Source organism: Podarcis filfolensis (genome assembly GCF_964270895.1).
Source record: "Podarcis filfolensis genome assembly, chromosome: 7".
NCBI classification, from domain to species: Eukaryota; Metazoa; Chordata; class Lepidosauria; order Squamata; family Lacertidae; genus Podarcis; species Podarcis filfolensis.
Window position 1 is genome coordinate 4,295,886 of NC_139603.1, and position 18,809 is coordinate 4,314,694.

Genomic DNA, 18,809 nt, shown 5'->3' on the forward strand with positions numbered 1-18,809 from the left:
TTTAAATTATGAAGTTATATTCAGGTTCAGAGATGAGATGTCACTCATATGTCTATACAGCCCCCTCCCCCTGATTTTTACAGGGATTGCCTTCCTGGCCCTGAGCACGTCAGCGGAGTGCACAGAAGCCAACCCTCTTGCACTCCATTCTGGCCTATTCCAAAAGCAGTCAGTTGCGCATCAGTTGAACGCATGCAAAATGATCGCCACCTGTACAGTGTTGTTAGCCAATATTGACAACTTTGAACAATTAGCTGGTGAAAGTTTTATATAGTAAACTGGAAAACTCTCAGAAGCTCTTGTTTCACACTGTGCTCCTTTTTTGTACTACTTTGTCCTGCTGCTGGAATTTGTGTAGTACATGGGTGAGGAACCTGTGGCCCCCCCAGAGGTGGTCAGAATCCACTCCCAGCAGCCTCAGCAAATATGACTAGTGGTCAGGGATGAAGAGAGTTGGAAGTTCAGCAACCTCTGGAGGGAGACAGGTCGTCCATCCCTGGTGTAGAAAGTTGTTGCAAGTTAGGTGGAAAATTGTAGCAAGCTTTGTGCACGATTCTTTACTCAAGTTCTATAGTGTAAGCTACTGCTTTTAATACCACTCTGATCAGCCTAAGTTCAGTTGACCTCAAGGTTTAATGTGAAACCAAAACAAGTGTCCTCCCTACTTGAATGGCACTTAAAGAAAAAATTGTCCTGGTATACATTGTGTAAGGTCGGGTTTACTCTCAATCCTCAATCCCATTTGAATACCCTTTTGTGTATTTGCATTTCATTCAATGTAAAGAAGACTGCATTGTCAGTTGTTGTTTTTAAAAATAACTGGTATGGAAATATTGAAATTTACTGCTTTCATTTGTTATTTTCATGTGTTCAATTCATTTTGAATGGGTTGGATCCAGACTTGACCTCATGCAAATGGAAAGGCTTATTTTTATTTGCAGAAAGGGCCAAGATCCAGCAGAGGATTCATCTAGATCAGGGTTTCCCAAACTGGGCTTTCCAGCTGTGGTTGGACTACAACTCCCATCGTCCCTAGCTAGCAGGACCAGTGGTCAGGGTTGGACTAGATGGCTCTTACAGGTCTCTTCCAATATTACAATTCTATTATCTCAACTACATTGCTTGACAGTAGCTTGCTCTTGCAACAATTCACTTCTCCCAGTATGCAGCGTTCGAAATTCGCCTGGCACATTTTGCACTTGGCTAAACTTGCACCAAGTGAAGATGCCTAGGCGCCAGGATGGTACCTGATCTCTCCAACCATCTGGAGGTGCATGCCTGGGGATTCTTGGAACCTGACCGTGCAGATAAAATGTAGCAGATAGAATTATACAGGTTGTGTTGCTACTGTATGAAAACAGTCAGGATCCAAGAATCCCCAGACATGCACCTCCAGATGGTTGGAGACGTCAGGTGCCATCAGAATGAATTTCAGGAGCCAAAAAATTGTTTTGAAAAATAGGACTTTCAAGCCATCTGGTCCAAAAATGGCAACTAGGCATTCCATTTTGGTGACTGTAACCCTTGTTAAAGGAGCCATTTGACTCCTAGCTTATATTGATTTTTCTCCCTCTCCCTCATGCAAGAAACTGGAAATAGTATTAACTGTGGACTAAGGCAGAGGTTTTTAAACTGTGGTCTGTGAGTTCCATTTGGGTGGCTTGTGGAAAGGCTGCAGTACAGTCAAATACATCTGTACTCAGCTACACACTTAATTTTTTTGACGTGATGATAAAGGACTAAGATGCCCAGCAAGGGGTCCATGATTTGCAAGGCAGCACAGAAGCACATGACATGAGTCAGCCAGCTCGATGGAAGTGTCACTTGCCAACATGGCACCCAGAAATCTCCATGTAGTTGCAGTTGGACTTGTTTCAGCAGCAAAATGCACCTGGCACCCAGGGAATTTCAAACACCACTCCAGAACAAGAGAATAGGGAATCAATGAAAATTTCTTCCCCATTTTCCTCCAGCATGGTGTTCTGTGTGTGAATAGTGTGGATCTAATCCAGTGTGTAATGACCATTCAGCAGATGGGAATTTTAATGTTAAATGTAATGTTTTTATAGCAGTAGTTTTTATAAGCAGTTGACATAACAATTTTAGTACTATTTGATGGTTAAGTATTGTTTCATACATCTTACTTCCTGTAAAACAAAATAATCTGGCCTAGTTAGCTTTAAGCCACAAAATGTGAATTGTGAAAGTGTCACCTGCTTATATGTAAAAGGTGTAACAGTCTAGAAAATGTCTCATGATGCAATTCTGCAGCACTTGGATACAGTCACAAATATCAACAGCAGTTATCTCTTAGTTACTTTAGAATGCCTTTGAATATGTAGATGGGGTGATCCAGTCAACATTGTATACATTGAAAAAGCTTTTTATAAAAGTCATTCACCAAAATTTGTTGAATAAGCTTAGCAGTTACAGGATAAGATTAACTAGTTACAGGCCAGGAAGATAAGATAAGATAAGATAAGATAAGATAAGATAAACTTTATTCGCATTAGTCAATGGCCATAACAACATAAAACAAGCAATATATACAAATAAAATATATACAAATAACAGGGCAGGAAGCAGAGAATTAGGAATAACTGGACAGTTCTCACAAAGGAGAAAGTGAGGAATGGCCATTGCCAAATGATTTATATTAGGATTGGTGCTTTTTAAATTGTTCATAAATGACCTGGAGTTGAGGTGACCAAATTTTCTAATGACACCAAATTTTTCAGTGTCGTAAAAATGAAAATGGATTGTGAAGAGCTCCAAAAGGAGCTCTACAAAGTGGGTGAATAGGTATTGCAGTGACAAATTCTGCAGAATTGTGCAAGTTGGAGTGAAAAATCATAACTCCTAATGGAGTCTGAGCATTCAATAGCTGATTTAGGTGGATAGCTCAATGAAAATGTTAACCTAATATGTGGCAGCTGGAATCCTTTAAACTAAAACATCTGATAGTGTAATGTCTTTATATAAATCTATGGTACAAACACACTTTGAATACTATGTGCAGTTCTAGTCATGATCAAGGAGCCGGAGCAGCTCCTGCAAGTAAAGGTTATAATACTTGAGGCTTAATTTAGAATAAAGGCAAATATAGGGAGGGGTGTAATAGTGTCAAAGTGTGCATGTTTCAGAAAAAATGTAGAGAGATTTTTTTCTATAATAGTAGGACCTTGAGTTACCCAATGCAGGTTTGCAATTAATTTTCACTGAGCTTGCTTACTTAGAATCAAAATTCACTGAAACTGGGTATCTGTGAGTCAGTTCTTTACATGTTGTATTTTATTATTGTGTGGCTTCAGGAGTGTAGCTGGAAAGTCAGATAGAACCATAGCATATTGATGCTGAAGTCTGTAATACCAGTGTAGTCCATCAAGTTTGAAGGGGGCTACACATGTAAAATATGATGCCTGTCTTGATTTTGGGGGATGAGGAGAGATCTTTTTCTATGCCTGCTTCCAAATATTTTAAAGGGGTATGCTTCAGATCTTACGTGTGTGCCCTTCACAGTCCTTAGGGTATGAGTGTGTATACATACACACCCACCCACCCACACCCACACCCACACACCAAAGTACAAAATTTAAAGTGAAAATCTATCCTAAGTGTTTCTGGGGTTGGGGTACAATTTTGCATTTCCCTGTTAGTTCATTATTCAATAACAAGTTTAGTAATTAAGAAGACATGATTTCTCTGGGAAAGGAGCAAGTGATGTTAAATGTTATCCTTTTTTCCAGCTGTTAATAGCAGAGTGCCTACTGGCTCCAATTCTTCACATGCTACAGAATCGCCTACACCTGAACCTTGTTCACAAACACTCAGTGTCACTTCTCAGTCTGTGCTCCCCACGTATCCTTCAGTTGACATTGATGCCCACGTGAGTAATGTAGATAAGTTATAAAGCTGTTTTTGTTATAATAGTTGTTTCTGTTATATAACAGAGTAGTAATAAGGTGTGTATGTAGTAAACCTAACATATCCTTTCTACTGTTAAGACGGAGAGTAACCACGATACTGCGCTGACTCTTGCATGTGCTGGTGGTCACGAAGAGCTCGTCTCTGTATTGATAGCACGTGGTGCCAGTATAGAACACAGAGACAAGAAGGGTAAGCTACTGAAGTGCTTCTGTTTGTTGGTATTTTTTTCAGGGCTTGATGCATGGGTATTGGACATTCCATTACTTTTCATAACTTTCTAGCTCATAGAAGAAAAACTGCTTTGAAACAGTTTTGGGGGGAATTTAGTGCTTGTTATATGGAACTTTGAGCATTAACTGAGAATGGAGGATATGTTTTTTTAGCAGAGGCTTCTTGTTAGCTTTATGTCCCCCACCCACCACAAGTGCTTTATCACAAACTCAAACACTGACTGTTCAGTGATTTCCATTGCCAATATTTATTGTGAATTATTGGTTTTAATACACAACTTTTCTTTCTACCTCTTTGCCTCTCATTTGAAAATGGCTTCTAATATAATAATCTCTATTAGGATTTACACCGCTAATTTTAGCTGCAACTGCTGGACATGTTGGTGTTGTAGAGATCCTTCTAGACAAGGGTGGAGATATAGAAGCACAATCTGAACGTACTAAGGACACTCCACTTTCATTAGCATGCTCTGGTGGACGCCAAGAGGTAAATGTTATAATCTATCATATTCTTTAGTCTTAAATTAGGAGAAGAGAGCATGAATGTAGCAGCCTGATATGTCCCCTTACTCCCTGAAACATTTTTTTGGTATGTTTTAGTTTATAGGTATACATATTGTATTGAACATGTTTAATTTTTTAATTTGTGGATTGCCAGTAGTAGAAATTTGTTTCCTACAAACATCCTTTAAAATGGCTCTTGATAGATTTGATTTTGTCAGTCAGGCAAACAAGATTCTTCAAAATCTACTCTGGTGTGAAAAAGGCATCCAAGTTGGACTGTCCATACTCCCCATACTGCTCAGGATGGGCAGGTATCATGCAACCTGTAACTGTAAAAGGTAAAGGACTCCTGGGTCGAATTCGTCTATGGAGTGTGGTGCTCATCTTCACTTTCAAGCCGAGGGAGCTGGTGTTTGTCCACAGGCAGCTTTTCTGGGTCATGTGCCCAGCATGACTAAACCACTTCTGGCGCACAGAACACCTTGACAAGTTCCAGAGTGCATGGAAATGCCGTTTACCTGCCGCCGTGGTACCTCTTTATCTACTCCTGCTGGTATGCTTTCGAACTGCTAGGCTGGCAGGAGCGTGAGCTCACCCTGTCGCACAGATTTGAACTGTCGACCTTATGATTGGCAAGCCCAAGAGGCTCGGTGGTTTAGACCACAGCACCACCCACATCCCACCTGTAACTGTATACCAGATCTGAGCCCAAGAGAGATTTTACTCTTCAGCCTGCTTTGCCCAGGAACAGAGCTGAATCTTCCATGTCCTTTCTCTCACTTCTGCAACACCTTTTGTGACTTCAGTAGCTTCTACACCTTCACCAGTTTTACCTTTTTCAGTTCTTGTTACTAGTACCTTTTTGTTGCATTCTCCAAGATCCATTTGAAAAGGAAAAAGAAAACTATGGCACTCTGTAAGAAGGAAAATTTCCTCCATGCAATCAGACAAAAAAGGGCATGTTGGGATCTGCAGGGGAAAAAGAATCAGTACTTTGCTGCTTTCAAGCCTCACAATGCAATCTAGAGACTTTGACAAATGTTACATTTCCATTGATCACACACTTGCCACGATTTTGAAATTCTTGAAGTCCTAGAAGCCTGTTGCAGGAATGAAAGAGAGGGAAGCTAGAATAGAGAGCTCTGTTCCTGGTCAAGGCAGGAAAGTGGAGATGAGTCTGGAGCCACACAATTTCAGGTCACATGAGTACTCTGTGTCCTGGGCAGTACAACAAGACAGCCCATTCTGGATGCCTCCACATCAAACCAAAAAGAGCCTTCATGGTAAGCGACATGGTAAGTGTTCTGTTCTGTGGATTTTTTGTATATAGAGCAGGGTTTCCCAAACTTTGGTCTCCAGCTGTTGACTACAACTCCCATCATCCCTAGCTAGCAAACCAGTGGTCAGGGATGGTAGGAATTGTAGTCCCAAAACATCTGGAGACCCAACTTTGGGAAACCTTGATATAGACTATTGTAGGATTCTCAGTACCATTAAAAACATACAAACTAGTGAAATTTTGAGGAGTGCTCTGCTGCCGTAATCTCTCTATACTCTAATGACAATTGGCGACTGGTTCTTTGTATAGCCATTGAGGAAAATAAAGGATTAAAAGAGAACCTTGGTTCCCTGACTTGCCATTTTGTATTCTAGCTATTTATAGATATAACAGTTTGGCTGTTTGCGAATTCCACCCAGTGCCAGAGTGTTGTTATCCTCTGATCCTGCTAATATTGTACCTTTCAGGTCGTTGACTTACTGCTGGCACGAGGAGCAAATAAAGAACACAGGAATGTGTCTGATTATACACCTCTTAGTCTTGCCGCATCTGGGGGATATGTTAATATTATTAAGATCCTGCTTAATGCTGGAGCGGAAATTAATTCAAGGTAACAGGCTGTGTTTATTGGGCTCTGTGGCATGCTGCATTTGCCACTTGTGGTTCTATCTTGGGAGGAGGAATAAAGGGGCTGGGCTGTCTAAGTCAACTGATCTATTTTGATCCTATTCAGTTGTATTAAACTATCATAATACGGGCTCCTGGTAACAAATGTGCAATTTTTTTATGTCTGTTTTTTATATATTAAAAGCTCACATGCTTTGTTAGTAGATTTCCCCCCTCAAATTCCTGCTAGTGTTTTTAGCATGTAAAATGTTGGTATCAAGTGAGACCAGTCTGCTTTAGTCTGCTCTAGTCTGCTTTTGTCAGTTAGGTTTGTATTCGATTTTTCTGTAAACTTGTGTCTGTTCTTCCAGGGGGGGAAACTTGTTTTCTGTACATTTGTCTAGGTTATTTTGTTCTGGTGGTTGTATTAATTATCTCTTCCCTCTAGGACTGGGAGTAAGCTAGGCATTTCTCCTCTGATGTTGGCGGCTATGAATGGCCATGTTCCTGCAGTGAAGCTGTTGCTTGATATGGGCTCTGATATAAATGCTCAGATTGAGACCAATCGGAATACAGCGCTCACTTTGGCCTGTTTCCAGGGCAGAGCAGAGGTGGTCAGCCTGCTTTTGGACAGAAAAGCCAATGTTGAACATAGGGCAAAGGTGAGCCTGCAGATAGCTTTCTTCTCAAACAGACTTGTGGTAAAAATGGTTTTGGCAATAGACTTAGTTTAAAGCTTCCGGTTTTAACTATTTCAGTAATTTGAAATCAAGCCAACTTATCTTGTCCATCACTGAGTATTGGAAGGCTTTATTGCTTTTACTTTAGTAAATGTACCATTATTCATGATACCACATCATGGCTGACATTGCCTCAAAAGCTACACCTGATGGCAAGACACCTTACTGGTTATCATACTGGTTTTCACATAGTGGGTTGCAGCTATCCAAGCTAAGGTGGATTGCAGCCTAAAGTGCACCACACCACTTGTTTTGATATTAAATTAGAGTGAAGAGAAAATTGAAGCAGATATGAAACTTATGTACTTTTGTGTGGAATAGGGAATTTTGGCAGCTGTTTTTTTCTTGCCATTGCATAATAGATTGTAACTGTAAAGTAGAGAGGCACTCACTGTTGCAATAGCCTCTTTTTTTGCTGGTGGTTCTAGAGAGAAAAGGCAAAAGATGAACAGTGAAAAAATTGAGTGGCTCCTATATTGGAGGTGGGTGTTAAAGATGAATTCTGGATCTGAAAAGGATTAAGACTACCGGTTTACAGTAGGAGTGAGGAACCTCTGGCCTATAGACCAGAAGCAAACTGGGGCCTCCTCATCTGCCCCACCAGCCTCTTCTTCTAGAGTCTGCCTACTCCATGTCCCAGTTTCTCCGGCCAAGCAACAAGAGAGTGGTGGTGGAAGAGATTACGAGCTGTCCAAAGAGTAAAAGATTGTTATTTTTCTTTAGTTTGCTGCAGTGTGTGTAGGATATATTGGGTGGTTGTGGCTTTATTCTTCAACACAATGGAATGCAGCTCTCGAATCGAAAAAAGTTCCTCATTGATCGTTCCTCACTTCCTGTCAATTGATCTTTCCTCACTTCCTGTCAATAAGGGGAGAGAAAAGAGGAAAGGGATGGGGAACCTTCTGCAATTCAAGGGCCACATTCCCATTTGGACAACCTGACAGAAGGTGCATGCCAGTAGTGGCGAAGACCCACTTCTCTTCCCTTATTGACTAAAAGTGCAGAAACCTTGAGGTAAATTGAAGATTAAAGAAATACACTAGCTTTGACTCAGTTTAGTTCCTGAACTATAGCCCTGTGGGAGCCTCTGCAGGAGGAGTTGTGCAGGTGTATTGGAGAGAAGCAGGAAACAAAAGCCCAAACACTAGCCAAAGAAAATGCAAACTGCAAAGTCTTGAATATTGTGGTGAGCAGATTAATATTAACATTCTGAATATCATGCTAGTAAATAAGTGATGAGGTACTTTTGTTCAAATTGTTCAAGTATGCAGTGTTCAAGGCAGCAAAGTTCTATACTAAAGCAAAGCATTGTATTTTGATGTAACATCCATTAAAGTGAACATTTATGCTGTACAGATGCTTCTTGAACATAATAGTCCCAAGACCTTACAGCTTTTTTTTTTGCCTTGTGAATCCATTGTGTGTGACTCTAGCTACCCTGAGTCATGTTGATAGGTCTTGCATTCATTGGGGTCCTTACATAGTGAAAGAGGTTGGCAACTATTTCTAGAATATGTTTAGAACTGCTTTATATAGACTCTATTTCAAACATTCTTTTAAACAGACTGGGCTCACCCCTCTGATGGAAGCTGCTTCTGGAGGTTATGCTGAAGTTGGAAGAGTTCTTCTTGATAAAGGAGCAGATGTCAATGCTCCTCCTGTGCCTTCGTCAAGAGATACTGCTTTAACAATTGCAGCAGATAAAGGCCACTACAAGTTTTGTGAGCTCCTGATTAATCGGTATGTCATTATTTTTTTTACATGAATAACTATAACGACTAGAGTACCCACATACAAAAGTAGGTACCAGCAGACTCAGAAGAACCTGGTGGTTTTGCAGTACTATATAAAAAAGCCACAGGGAGGAGCAAAAACTGAAATAGTTCCTTAGAAATTCAGTGGCATAGAACGTTGAGACTGGCAGCATTCACACATCATAGTAAACCATAGTTAATGGTTTGCCATGTGACTGCAGAAGGCTCCTGCTTCACTCCTTCCCTCTGACTAGTGGAACTTAGCATTGTAATATGCTAAAGTTCTGCTCCTAACAAACCACAAAGTTAAGCCAGGCTTACCAGTCATGATTTGTTTGAATGAAACAAACTACCTGGTGTTGGACATAACCTGGTTTGTTGCTCCTGCTAGCTAAAGGGACTGTGTGAAAATGTTGCAATCATCATGTTTGGAGTAAACCATTGACTATGGCTTACTAAAGGGGTGAGGAAGCTGTGACCCTCCAGATGTTAAATTCTGCAACTCCCATAATCTCTGGCCATTGGTCATTCTGACTGTGGTTGATGGGAGTTTAGTCCAACGACATTTGGATGTGTGCAGGTTCCCATTCCTGTGTCTACTGTAATCTACAAACTGGGCTATTTGAGTGAAGGGGGAATTGCCAACTGGGTGGGAGGGGGAACAGGGTGGAACAACTGGGAAGGATTGTAGGAGAGAGACAGATGTTAAGAGGTGCAGAGAACCATCTCAAATGAAGTTCATTCTCCATATTGCAGATTGAAAGGGCTTGTGATAGGGAGAATATAGCAGCCCTGCAGTGTATTTAACACGCTTTACTGGTTGGACTGAACCAGAGTACAAACCCTGCACTGTTACCCATTGCATTTATCCCCACATTGCAAGCTGGGTTCAGAAAGTAGCATGCAACAACCCTGCAGAATAATTCACTGTTAATATTGCCAGTCAGGGGTGGTCACTATTCTAAAACTGCCCCTTTAGACTTTCCTTTGGGCCACGTCAAGCACTGAGTTGCATTTACAAAGACCATTGCTCTATTGATTTTCATGCAGACTGTAACTAAAAAAATTGTAACTAAAAATATGTATTTTACACATTAAGTCAGACCAGAAACTCCTGTCTTTGATGCTCACTTTTGTGTTTTCCACTTCCTTAGCCACAAGTTCACATAATATATGCACCCATGATAACACCGCAGCACTTAGTTGTGAGACCCCACTTGTAAGATAGTAAAGTCAATTCATTCCCATGCATAAGAGGGAAGTATCAGCATGCTTGGTAAGGTTTGCAGAAATAAAAAATAAAAACTTACAGAGAAAAAAGCCACTTTGCATGTTCCAATTGACATAGTGCTAACATATTAGGAAAAGGATGGGATGATTGGAAACTCAGACCTTAAAATTTTGTTGCAGGCCCCCTTTTTGGAATTCTAAATTTCAGTTTAGTCTTTATAGCACATACCTCAAGATCATGGATGACATTCTGAAGTTCTTAGCAGCTTCCATATAACCAGTGTTTGTGAACTGAAATGTAGTTTGAATTTCTGCCTGGATTTTTTTGCCAGCTTGAATTTAATTCTAATTCCTTTCAGGGGGGCACATATTGATGTTCGCAACAAGAAAGGGAACACACCGCTCTGGCTTGCAGCTAATGGTGGCCACCTTGATGTAGTTCAGCTGCTTGTGCAGGCAGGAGCTGATGTGGATGGTGCAGATAACAGAAAAATTACTCCCCTTATGTCTGCATTTCGTAAAGTAAGTTCATTGATGTTTCACAAAATTTAAATCTGAAAAAGTCAACTTGATGTTTTTTCCTATCTTTTATCTTAGAATGAATGAAATTTCCTCTTTTTCTCTTTTCCTGTTGCTGTTTGCCTTATGACGACCTTCCCCAACCTAGTGCCCGCTGTGTGTTTCTGACAGCTGCCCCCAGCCATTATGATTGATGGAGGGCAGTGGTTCAAAACATTTGGAGGGCACCAGGTTGAGAAAGCTTGCATTAGGAATTGATGTGAACTGTAAAGTTTGTAGTTTACATTTGAAGAAGCAATTTCGCCTGCCTAAAACAAGGTTTATGTCCGCTGATTCCCAGGATATAATTGCTACCTAGTTGTACTTACTCACTTTCTCCGTATTAATTGTGGAACTGCCTCAAATGGTCATGATCCTGACACAGAGCAGGACATACCCTCAACATGTTTTGGTCTTCAGGTGGGGAATGGTCATGGTCAGACCACTTCCTGGTGAAGTTTGTTATTGTTAACTGCTATTCATGCCTGCAAGAGTGGAGGACCAGTTCAGATTGTCTGCTCTGAGGGTGATGGACTCTAATGGCTCTGGAGGATTTCCCAGTGGAAAAAGTAGGTGATTTTGTTGAGGTTCTTGTTTTGCTGTGGAGCAGTGAGACAAGAAGGGCTGCTGACATGATCATTCTCAAACCTGCTCTTCAGTGCTGTGGAGATCACATTGCTCGCTTATATTCCCAAGAGCTGCAGTTGATGAGATGGAAAGTGATGAAATCTTGCTTTCAAACTGGCTAAACACTCGTTAGGAGACATAATCCTATTGTACTGCATCCATTTCTCCCTCAAGGAGTCAGCTAGCAGGTCCAGAGACTTGTTACCCTGGATTCGAGAGCAGATCCATGAAATCATATCTGCAAGTAGTTTGCAATACCCTTTAAAGGCAAAGTCTTCATCTTGACTTGGATGCCACTATCCAATCATGATGTCCAGTGCTACACCTGGATCATTTTCAGTTGATGTTGCCTGATGATGTAGCCAGGATACTTACAGCAATGCCTTTGACCATATGCACTCTAGACTGTGGCTGGTCAAAGCTAGCTAGAATTTGGGGTGACTACATGGGTCCAGGATGTTATGAATGCATCACTGCTTGATGGGGTGGTCCCAGCTGCTCTTAAAGAGGGGGGTAGTGCAATTACTCCTTTAAAAACCTATCCTGGACCCACTATTGGTCAGCCATCAATGTCCCTTACGCAGGGAAGGTGGTGGAGCAACTTCCAAGTGTTCCTGGATGTCACTGATTATCTGAATCCACTTCAGTCTGGTTTTAGGCCTGATTAGGGGACTGAATCAGCCCTGGCGGATGACCTTTATTGAGAGGGACAGGCAGATTGTGATCCTGTTACTCTTAGTTTCCCAGAGGCCTTTTATACTGTTGATCCTGGTATCCTTCTAGATCAGCTGTGTGGCCTGGTTATCTGAGATACTGGGCTGGATTCAGCTAATGGTCCTGCTACTGGAAGCCTATGCAAGGACTTCCACTAGGGCAAAGGGGCTGTCCTGCCTCCTGCTCTCCGCCCCCCCCCCAATGACTCAAGTGGAACTCAGGAGAACCCCCACCAAAAAAAACCACACCCAAAAACCAGGTAGGAGGAGGAGAGAGATTGTTCTGTTGAGGAAGGAGAAATGCTTGCACTGACAGAACATTTGTAACAGTGCAACATCAAATTCCTTCTTTACAAAGGTTCCATTTCTAGCTGTGTGGTAAAGTCCTGAGAGTAACATTGGGGCACTTGCTCTTCAATCTTCTGGTAGTTGTTCTGTGGGGCTGCACTGGGGCACTGTTTTGTCCTCAACTATTTAACATCTGAATATGGAAGATGCCATTAAGAGTTTTGGAGTATGGTGCTGGCACTGCACTGATACACTGCTTTTTTCCTCTATAACATCTGAATTGGGAGAGGCTGTTGAAGCCCTGGACCATTGCTTTTAATGCAGTGGTGGTCTGGATGAGGGCAAATAAACAGCATTTGAATTCTGGAAAGACAGAGGCATTATGGGTAGGTGGTTTCAGTGTCCAGAGGATGGGGCAGTTGCCTTTTTTAGACAGGGTTGCACTTCCTCTAAAGGAGGAAGTACGTAGCTTGGGGATTACTCCCGGGTAAAACTTTATCATTCCAGACCCAAGTGACCTCTGTGGCTGGCATGCCTTTTACCAGCTTCGTTGGGTATGTCTGCTACCACTATATCTGGATCAGAATAATTTTGGCCACTGTAGTACATGCATTGTTAATCTTGACATTTGATTGCTGCAGCGTGTTCCATGTGGAGCTGCCCTTGGTCTGGAAGCTAAAATTAGATGGGGGTAGATGACTGGCAGCATGTGACCTCTGATAGATAGATAGATAGATAGATAGATAGATAGATAGATAGATATCATATATCATATCATATCATATATATGCGCACTGGCTGCCTGTATGCTCCCTGGCCAGGTTCAAGGACAAAGCCCTGAACAGCTTGGGTCCAGGATACCTTGAGGAATGCTGATCCTTGAGCCTGATCACTGAAATCATCTAGAGGAGTGCTGTTGGTTGTTCTCCATGTTCAGAAGCCCAGCTGGCCTCAATCAGAAGTCTGGTATTTAGTGTTGTTGGTTCTGTGCTGGAAACACTTGCTTTTGATTTTCTGTTGAAGACCTTGTTATGCTGACAGGCCTATGCAGTTGTTGAAAGTTTTAATGATTATTTTGTACTGTTTTTAATGGTGTTTTATGTTTTAGTGTACACATATTGGTGTGTACCATTCTGATAGGAGATGATAAATGAATAAAACCTTGGTGCTGCTCTTTTTTTTTCTTTCAGGGTCACGTAAGAGTAGTGCAGTTTTTGGTAAAAGAAGTTAACCAGTTTCCTTCAGACATTGAATGCATGAGGTACATAGCAACAATAACTGACAAGGTGAGTGCCAGAAGGCTCCCAATGTGTTCTTAAATGATGGGGTGCACCACCTGCAACTTAACAATGATAAAAATCAACAGTGGCGGTTTTTCCTCAGCAGTAGCTCCCATATTTATTTTTAATAATGCATAGATAAATTCAACAGATATTGATGCTACTGAGCATGAAGCCAAATCTAATCAATATTGATAGTGTTCTTGAAAACCAAACATATACAGAGGTTGAACATAGCCTACCTTGGTTATTTTAGAGGAAAGGTGGACTATAAAAAAATGGAAACAATTATGTCTTGGTTCTGTGATATGTTTATGAAACTGAGTGTTAGACCACTTGGATCTATTAACTTGCAAGCAAAGTTGCTATCTGACAATGAACAGCTAGGCGTCCCCACTCCGCATTCTTGAGTGAGGGCGTTTTCTCCGTTGTAGGTGTGGTGTGTTGGTGGGGAGGGGACGGTCTCTGTTCACCACTTCAAACAAACAAACAAACAAAAAACAGATTGCAAGACTTTTATAGTTGAAGATCACAGCTCCCAAATAATTTAGGGGAAAGGTCTGAAAGAAAAAAAAGTTCACAAAATGAAGTCAGACTAAAGGGAGGATTTTCAGCACTTGTTACATCACTCTCACAAGATCCAGTAGGTGCCCTCTCACAAGATCCTGTATAGTGGAACCACATTATACTATACAAGTATATTAGCAATGCATGTTTCATATGTAGGTAGAACAGCATTGTTCATGTACCAAATATTGAAAGTGCTTATTTTAAAAAAAACTTTATTCAAATAGAGATTATATCCAAAAAGCACATCCTTGATGGAAGTTGCATGGACTGTGCATAACAAATTGGAAATAAATGTATGTAGGTTGGACAGAAATGAGGTTCAGAGAGAGGGGGTGAGGCTGTTGAAAACTGGTGTATTTTCACAGGCCTGCATTGGAAATGTACAAGGGAGGCATTGCATCTATTATCCAACACACCTGCCTTCCACCAATACCCAATAGCTGAATTTCAACAAGCACTGGATTTTTTTACAAAAATATTGTGTTCAGTTTTACCGCATATGTCTTAACTACCATTATATAGAGATAGATACGCAGCTGCTATTGTGAAGGGCTGCACTTCACAATATGTTAGACTTTGTGAATTGGCATGGCTGAATGTTTCTGCCACTGGAAAAAAGACCTTCCAAAATGTTAGCAAGAAGGCTAGGAATGAATGCTTCTCTAAGATGCTAGATTTCCCCTAGTAGGAATATGTATGGGGAAACATTCAGTAGGAGGGAATAAATCTTGTCTGAAGTAGTAAAGGCTTTTTTGGTCTGTACCATATCCAACATCTGCAAATCTGGATATGCCTAAGGAAATTGATCACCTTTACTTCCATTGGTAGTTATGGTTTTGCACCTGTTATCAAGGGCAGCATAAGAAATGCTTTCTAGATTTGGAATGCCATGCTACAGTTGTATTCTAAAAGTAGGCAGGTGGACAACTGGCCAGCACAAGGCCTGCCAGCTGAAACAATAAACTCTTATAGTATTAAACTTGCAGCTTCAGTATAAATTCTGCTCTTTTTGCATTGAAAGATCAGTTAGCACACGTATGGCAAACAAATTGATAATTGCTTTAAAAACTGTATTTTCAGAAAACTGTAGATCAGCTGAACAGTAATCAAAAATCACTAGTTTTAATTCATTACCTACAGACATATTCTCTGGTACTGCATTTGTATATGCCAGTAAAGTAGTTCCTGGTGTCTAGCAACTTGCTGAACCTATCTTTCCTTTTCACAAACTTTGTACTGTATAGGATTTGCTGAAGAAATGTCACCAGTGTGTTGAAACAATTGTGAAGGCAAAGGACCAGCAAGCAGCTGAAGCAAATAAGAATGCAAGCATCCTGCTAAAAGAGCTAGATTTGGAAAAGGTAAGATGATAGAGTACATCACCTTGCTTAAATACTGTTACATAAATCAAGTGAAATCCTCTCTCAGACTTATTCATGCACCTGTGTGGGATAAATGCAGCAGAGGATTAATCTGAGTCTGCTTTGGATTTTAATTTTCTGGAGTAAGCCACCATCACTCCTTCACTCAGGCTAGCAAGACTTCTAAATCAAATGGGTATAGATCTAACAGTTGAAAATCCTAACCATCCCCATGAGCCACATTCTGGATTAGATTTGGCCTCCTTGCTACATCCTCCTGTGTAACGTAGCAAGCTAGTAGTTACTAAAGCAGTAGCTCGCGATTGGGGGGGATTCCAAAGTAAAGCTTACTTTAGTTATGGATAGTAATAACATAAAGTGGTCCACTACACTATGGTCTAGTTTGGACACCCTTTCTCAGCCTCATACATTTATAAAGCTTGAAACAAGTGTCAAGAGGCCCAGCACTCCTGCTTCACCTTGTGTGCTTGTTCACCACTTTTTTTAGCTTTTAGTAAGCATATGTTTCCTATTATGTCTAATCCGGGGGACTGTTAATTAGTCAGGATCATATTCATGTTTTATGAAGCCTAGACTGATTGTCCAAACTGGGCCAATACTTTATACTGGAATATAAACCAAAATCATAGTAGATACTTACTTAAACATACCTTAAACTAAATGTAGTCCACTAAAAAACAGGTATAAAAAATTGGTCTACAATTGCAATACTGTATAAAAGAGCAGGACCACTGCAGATTGATTTATATTCAGTATTTGAAGGTGGCTTTCAGGGTTTCCACTCTTAAGGACAATCTAGGCATATCTATAGACATATCTATAACAAAACACATTTGTAGCACAGTTGACCTAAGCAACAGTGTGCTTTCCCACACAGGATGGGATCTGTGTGAGCCAAGCCAGATTGGAAAAAGCACTTCAGTTTACTTTCATTTTTTTACTTTTTCATTTTACTTTTTCATTTTACTTTCATGTTTAGGGAAGTTTTTAATGTTTGCGGTATTGTTTTTAATATTCAGTTGGAAGCTGCCCAGAGTGGCTTGGGAAACCCAGCCAATTATTATTATTATTATTACTATTATTTTATTTTATTTTATTTGTGTGTGGGGGATCATTCATTATGGAGGTTTCTTGAGCCAAAAAGAAGACACTGGAGAATTTAGAATTCTTTATATAATGCATTTGCTGTAGTTATCAGTGTATATATGTTTATATTCTATACTGGTGTGTAATCAGGTATATTGTAAATTATTTTTCCACAGTCCAGAGAAGAGAGTAGAAAGCAGGCTCTTGCAGCAAAAAGAGAGAAGAGGAAGGAGAAGAGGAAGAAGAAGAAAGAAGAGCAAAAACGAAAACAGGAAGAAGATGAGGAGCACAAACCTAAGGAAACACTAGAGCTGCAAGAAGATGAAGATGAAGATGAGAATGATGATGATGGTGAGGAATTCATCACTCCTTCAGCTTAGTTTTCTAAACTTGTATTTTTGGGATTTAAAGCTCCTCTAAAGCACAGAGTGAAAGTAATTTTTACATGTGTTTTGGTAATAACCGGTCACTTCATTTGAGTAAGGATATCCAAGTCGTGTGAGGGACTCTGTTAGCAGTGCACATCGTATACAAACACATTGCTTATATTCCTTTCTTATTTATAAAACTAGTAGAGTTGTATTTAGAATGACTCTGTAGAGAAGAAAAGGCTTAGTCCAGAAAATACATTTTGAAAACGGTGGGTTTTAAAACCCATTTAAAAATGCATAGTGCAAAGGCCATGCATGTTTCTGTGTGTAGGAGTGTAAGAGGCTGGGAGCTGCCACAGAAAAGGCCCTGTTTCTCATGCCTGGCAACCAAATTGACGTCATAGGAAGGTACACAAACAGGGCCTCTGAACCATATCTCAATGCCCAGGCAAGTTTGTATGATTGCTTCATACAATTATCCTTCAGATAGTTCTGTCTCAAACCATATAGGGATTTCAAGGTTAAGACAAGCACTTTGAATTGCATCCAGGAACGCACCTATAACCAGTGCATTTGGTACAGAATTGGTGTCATGTCCTCCAGTTCCCTTGCCCCTACCATTATCCTAGCAGTGGAAACCTGCACCAGTTGGAGTTTCCAGACCATCTTCAAAGGCAGCCACACAAAGAATCCATTATGGTAATGTCTTGGATGTAATTTGTGCATGGATTACTGAGGCAAGGTCTGGTCTCTCTAGATAGGGCCATAGCTGCTGTATCAGCCTAAACTGGTAAAAGGTATTCCTAGCCTAATCCCAGGATGCAAGCCAGAGTGCTTCCCCATTCAGGACTGTTAAATCATTCCATCCATGGAGAGTACCTCCATCTTGTCTGGATTAAGCCTCAGCATGTTCACCCTCATGTATGCCAGAATCGTTTTCAGACACCTGTTCAGATGTTCCACAGCATCAGGAAGATGCAGGCAGTGCTATTTTTCTAGAAAGAGAGGTGCCCTAACTCACCACGAAAGCTTCCATTGTTCTCTTATAATGGCACTGAGTTCCGGCTGGAAGAAAAAACACCTGGTTGTAGGTTAGAACTAGGTGTTGTCTGTATATTGGTGACCAACTCTCCATGTTAAACAGCATGTGGTCAGAATAATACCTTGAAGCACCCCACAGATCAAGGGTGAGAACTTGAAGGCCCCCAGCACCACCTTGGACTGATCCTTTAGGACGCTCTGGAGCCAACCTACTACAGTGCCTCCCATGCCCAACCTAACAAGACAGCCCCAAAGGATAATCTTTATCTTTCCTCTTCTGCCACAACCCAGTCAAACTATAGATTTAAACTCTGCTTTGGGAAAGGATCTGTGTGTCTTACATAATGGATACTGTAGGCACTGTGTCTATTACCCTTGGCCATCCAACAATCACCTGCTCTCTCTCAAGTATCCCTTCCTGTTTCTTCTTCACACTTGGCCTGGGTTTCCCCCCCCCCCCTATAAATCTGATGATTGGAACTGACTTCAGCACCACTTATTCCTATGGCACTGGGTAAAGTAAATCCTGGTTACAGCCCCTTCTGAATGGCTCATCTCATCTCTACCCTAACCATGTGGGAAGAGGTTCTGCAGCAACTCCGGGGTAATGAAAAATGGGACTC

General features: G+C 40.9%; 1 protein-coding gene across 22 annotated transcripts in view; it reads left to right on the plus strand.

The window, feature by feature from the left end:
* The window catches only part of LOC310767445 (ankyrin repeat and KH domain-containing protein 1-like), an 88,078-nt gene that overhangs the window by 51,232 nt on the left and 18,037 nt on the right, over positions 1-18,809 (plus strand). For all 22 annotated transcript variants that reach the window (XM_083624386.1, XM_083624397.1, XM_083624401.1 and 19 more), the window contains 10 exons: positions 3,747-3,886; positions 4,005-4,116; positions 4,499-4,644; positions 6,408-6,550; positions 6,995-7,208; positions 8,851-9,026; positions 10,630-10,792; positions 13,647-13,742; positions 15,551-15,667; positions 16,951-17,125. In XM_083624386.1, the coding sequence (XP_083480512.1) occupies positions 3,747-3,886; positions 4,005-4,116; positions 4,499-4,644; positions 6,408-6,550; positions 6,995-7,208; positions 8,851-9,026; positions 10,630-10,792; positions 13,647-13,742; positions 15,551-15,667; positions 16,951-17,125 (1,482 nt within the window). The remainder of the gene's footprint in view (positions 1-3,746; positions 3,887-4,004; positions 4,117-4,498; positions 4,645-6,407; positions 6,551-6,994; positions 7,209-8,850; positions 9,027-10,629; positions 10,793-13,646; positions 13,743-15,550; positions 15,668-16,950; positions 17,126-18,809) is intronic.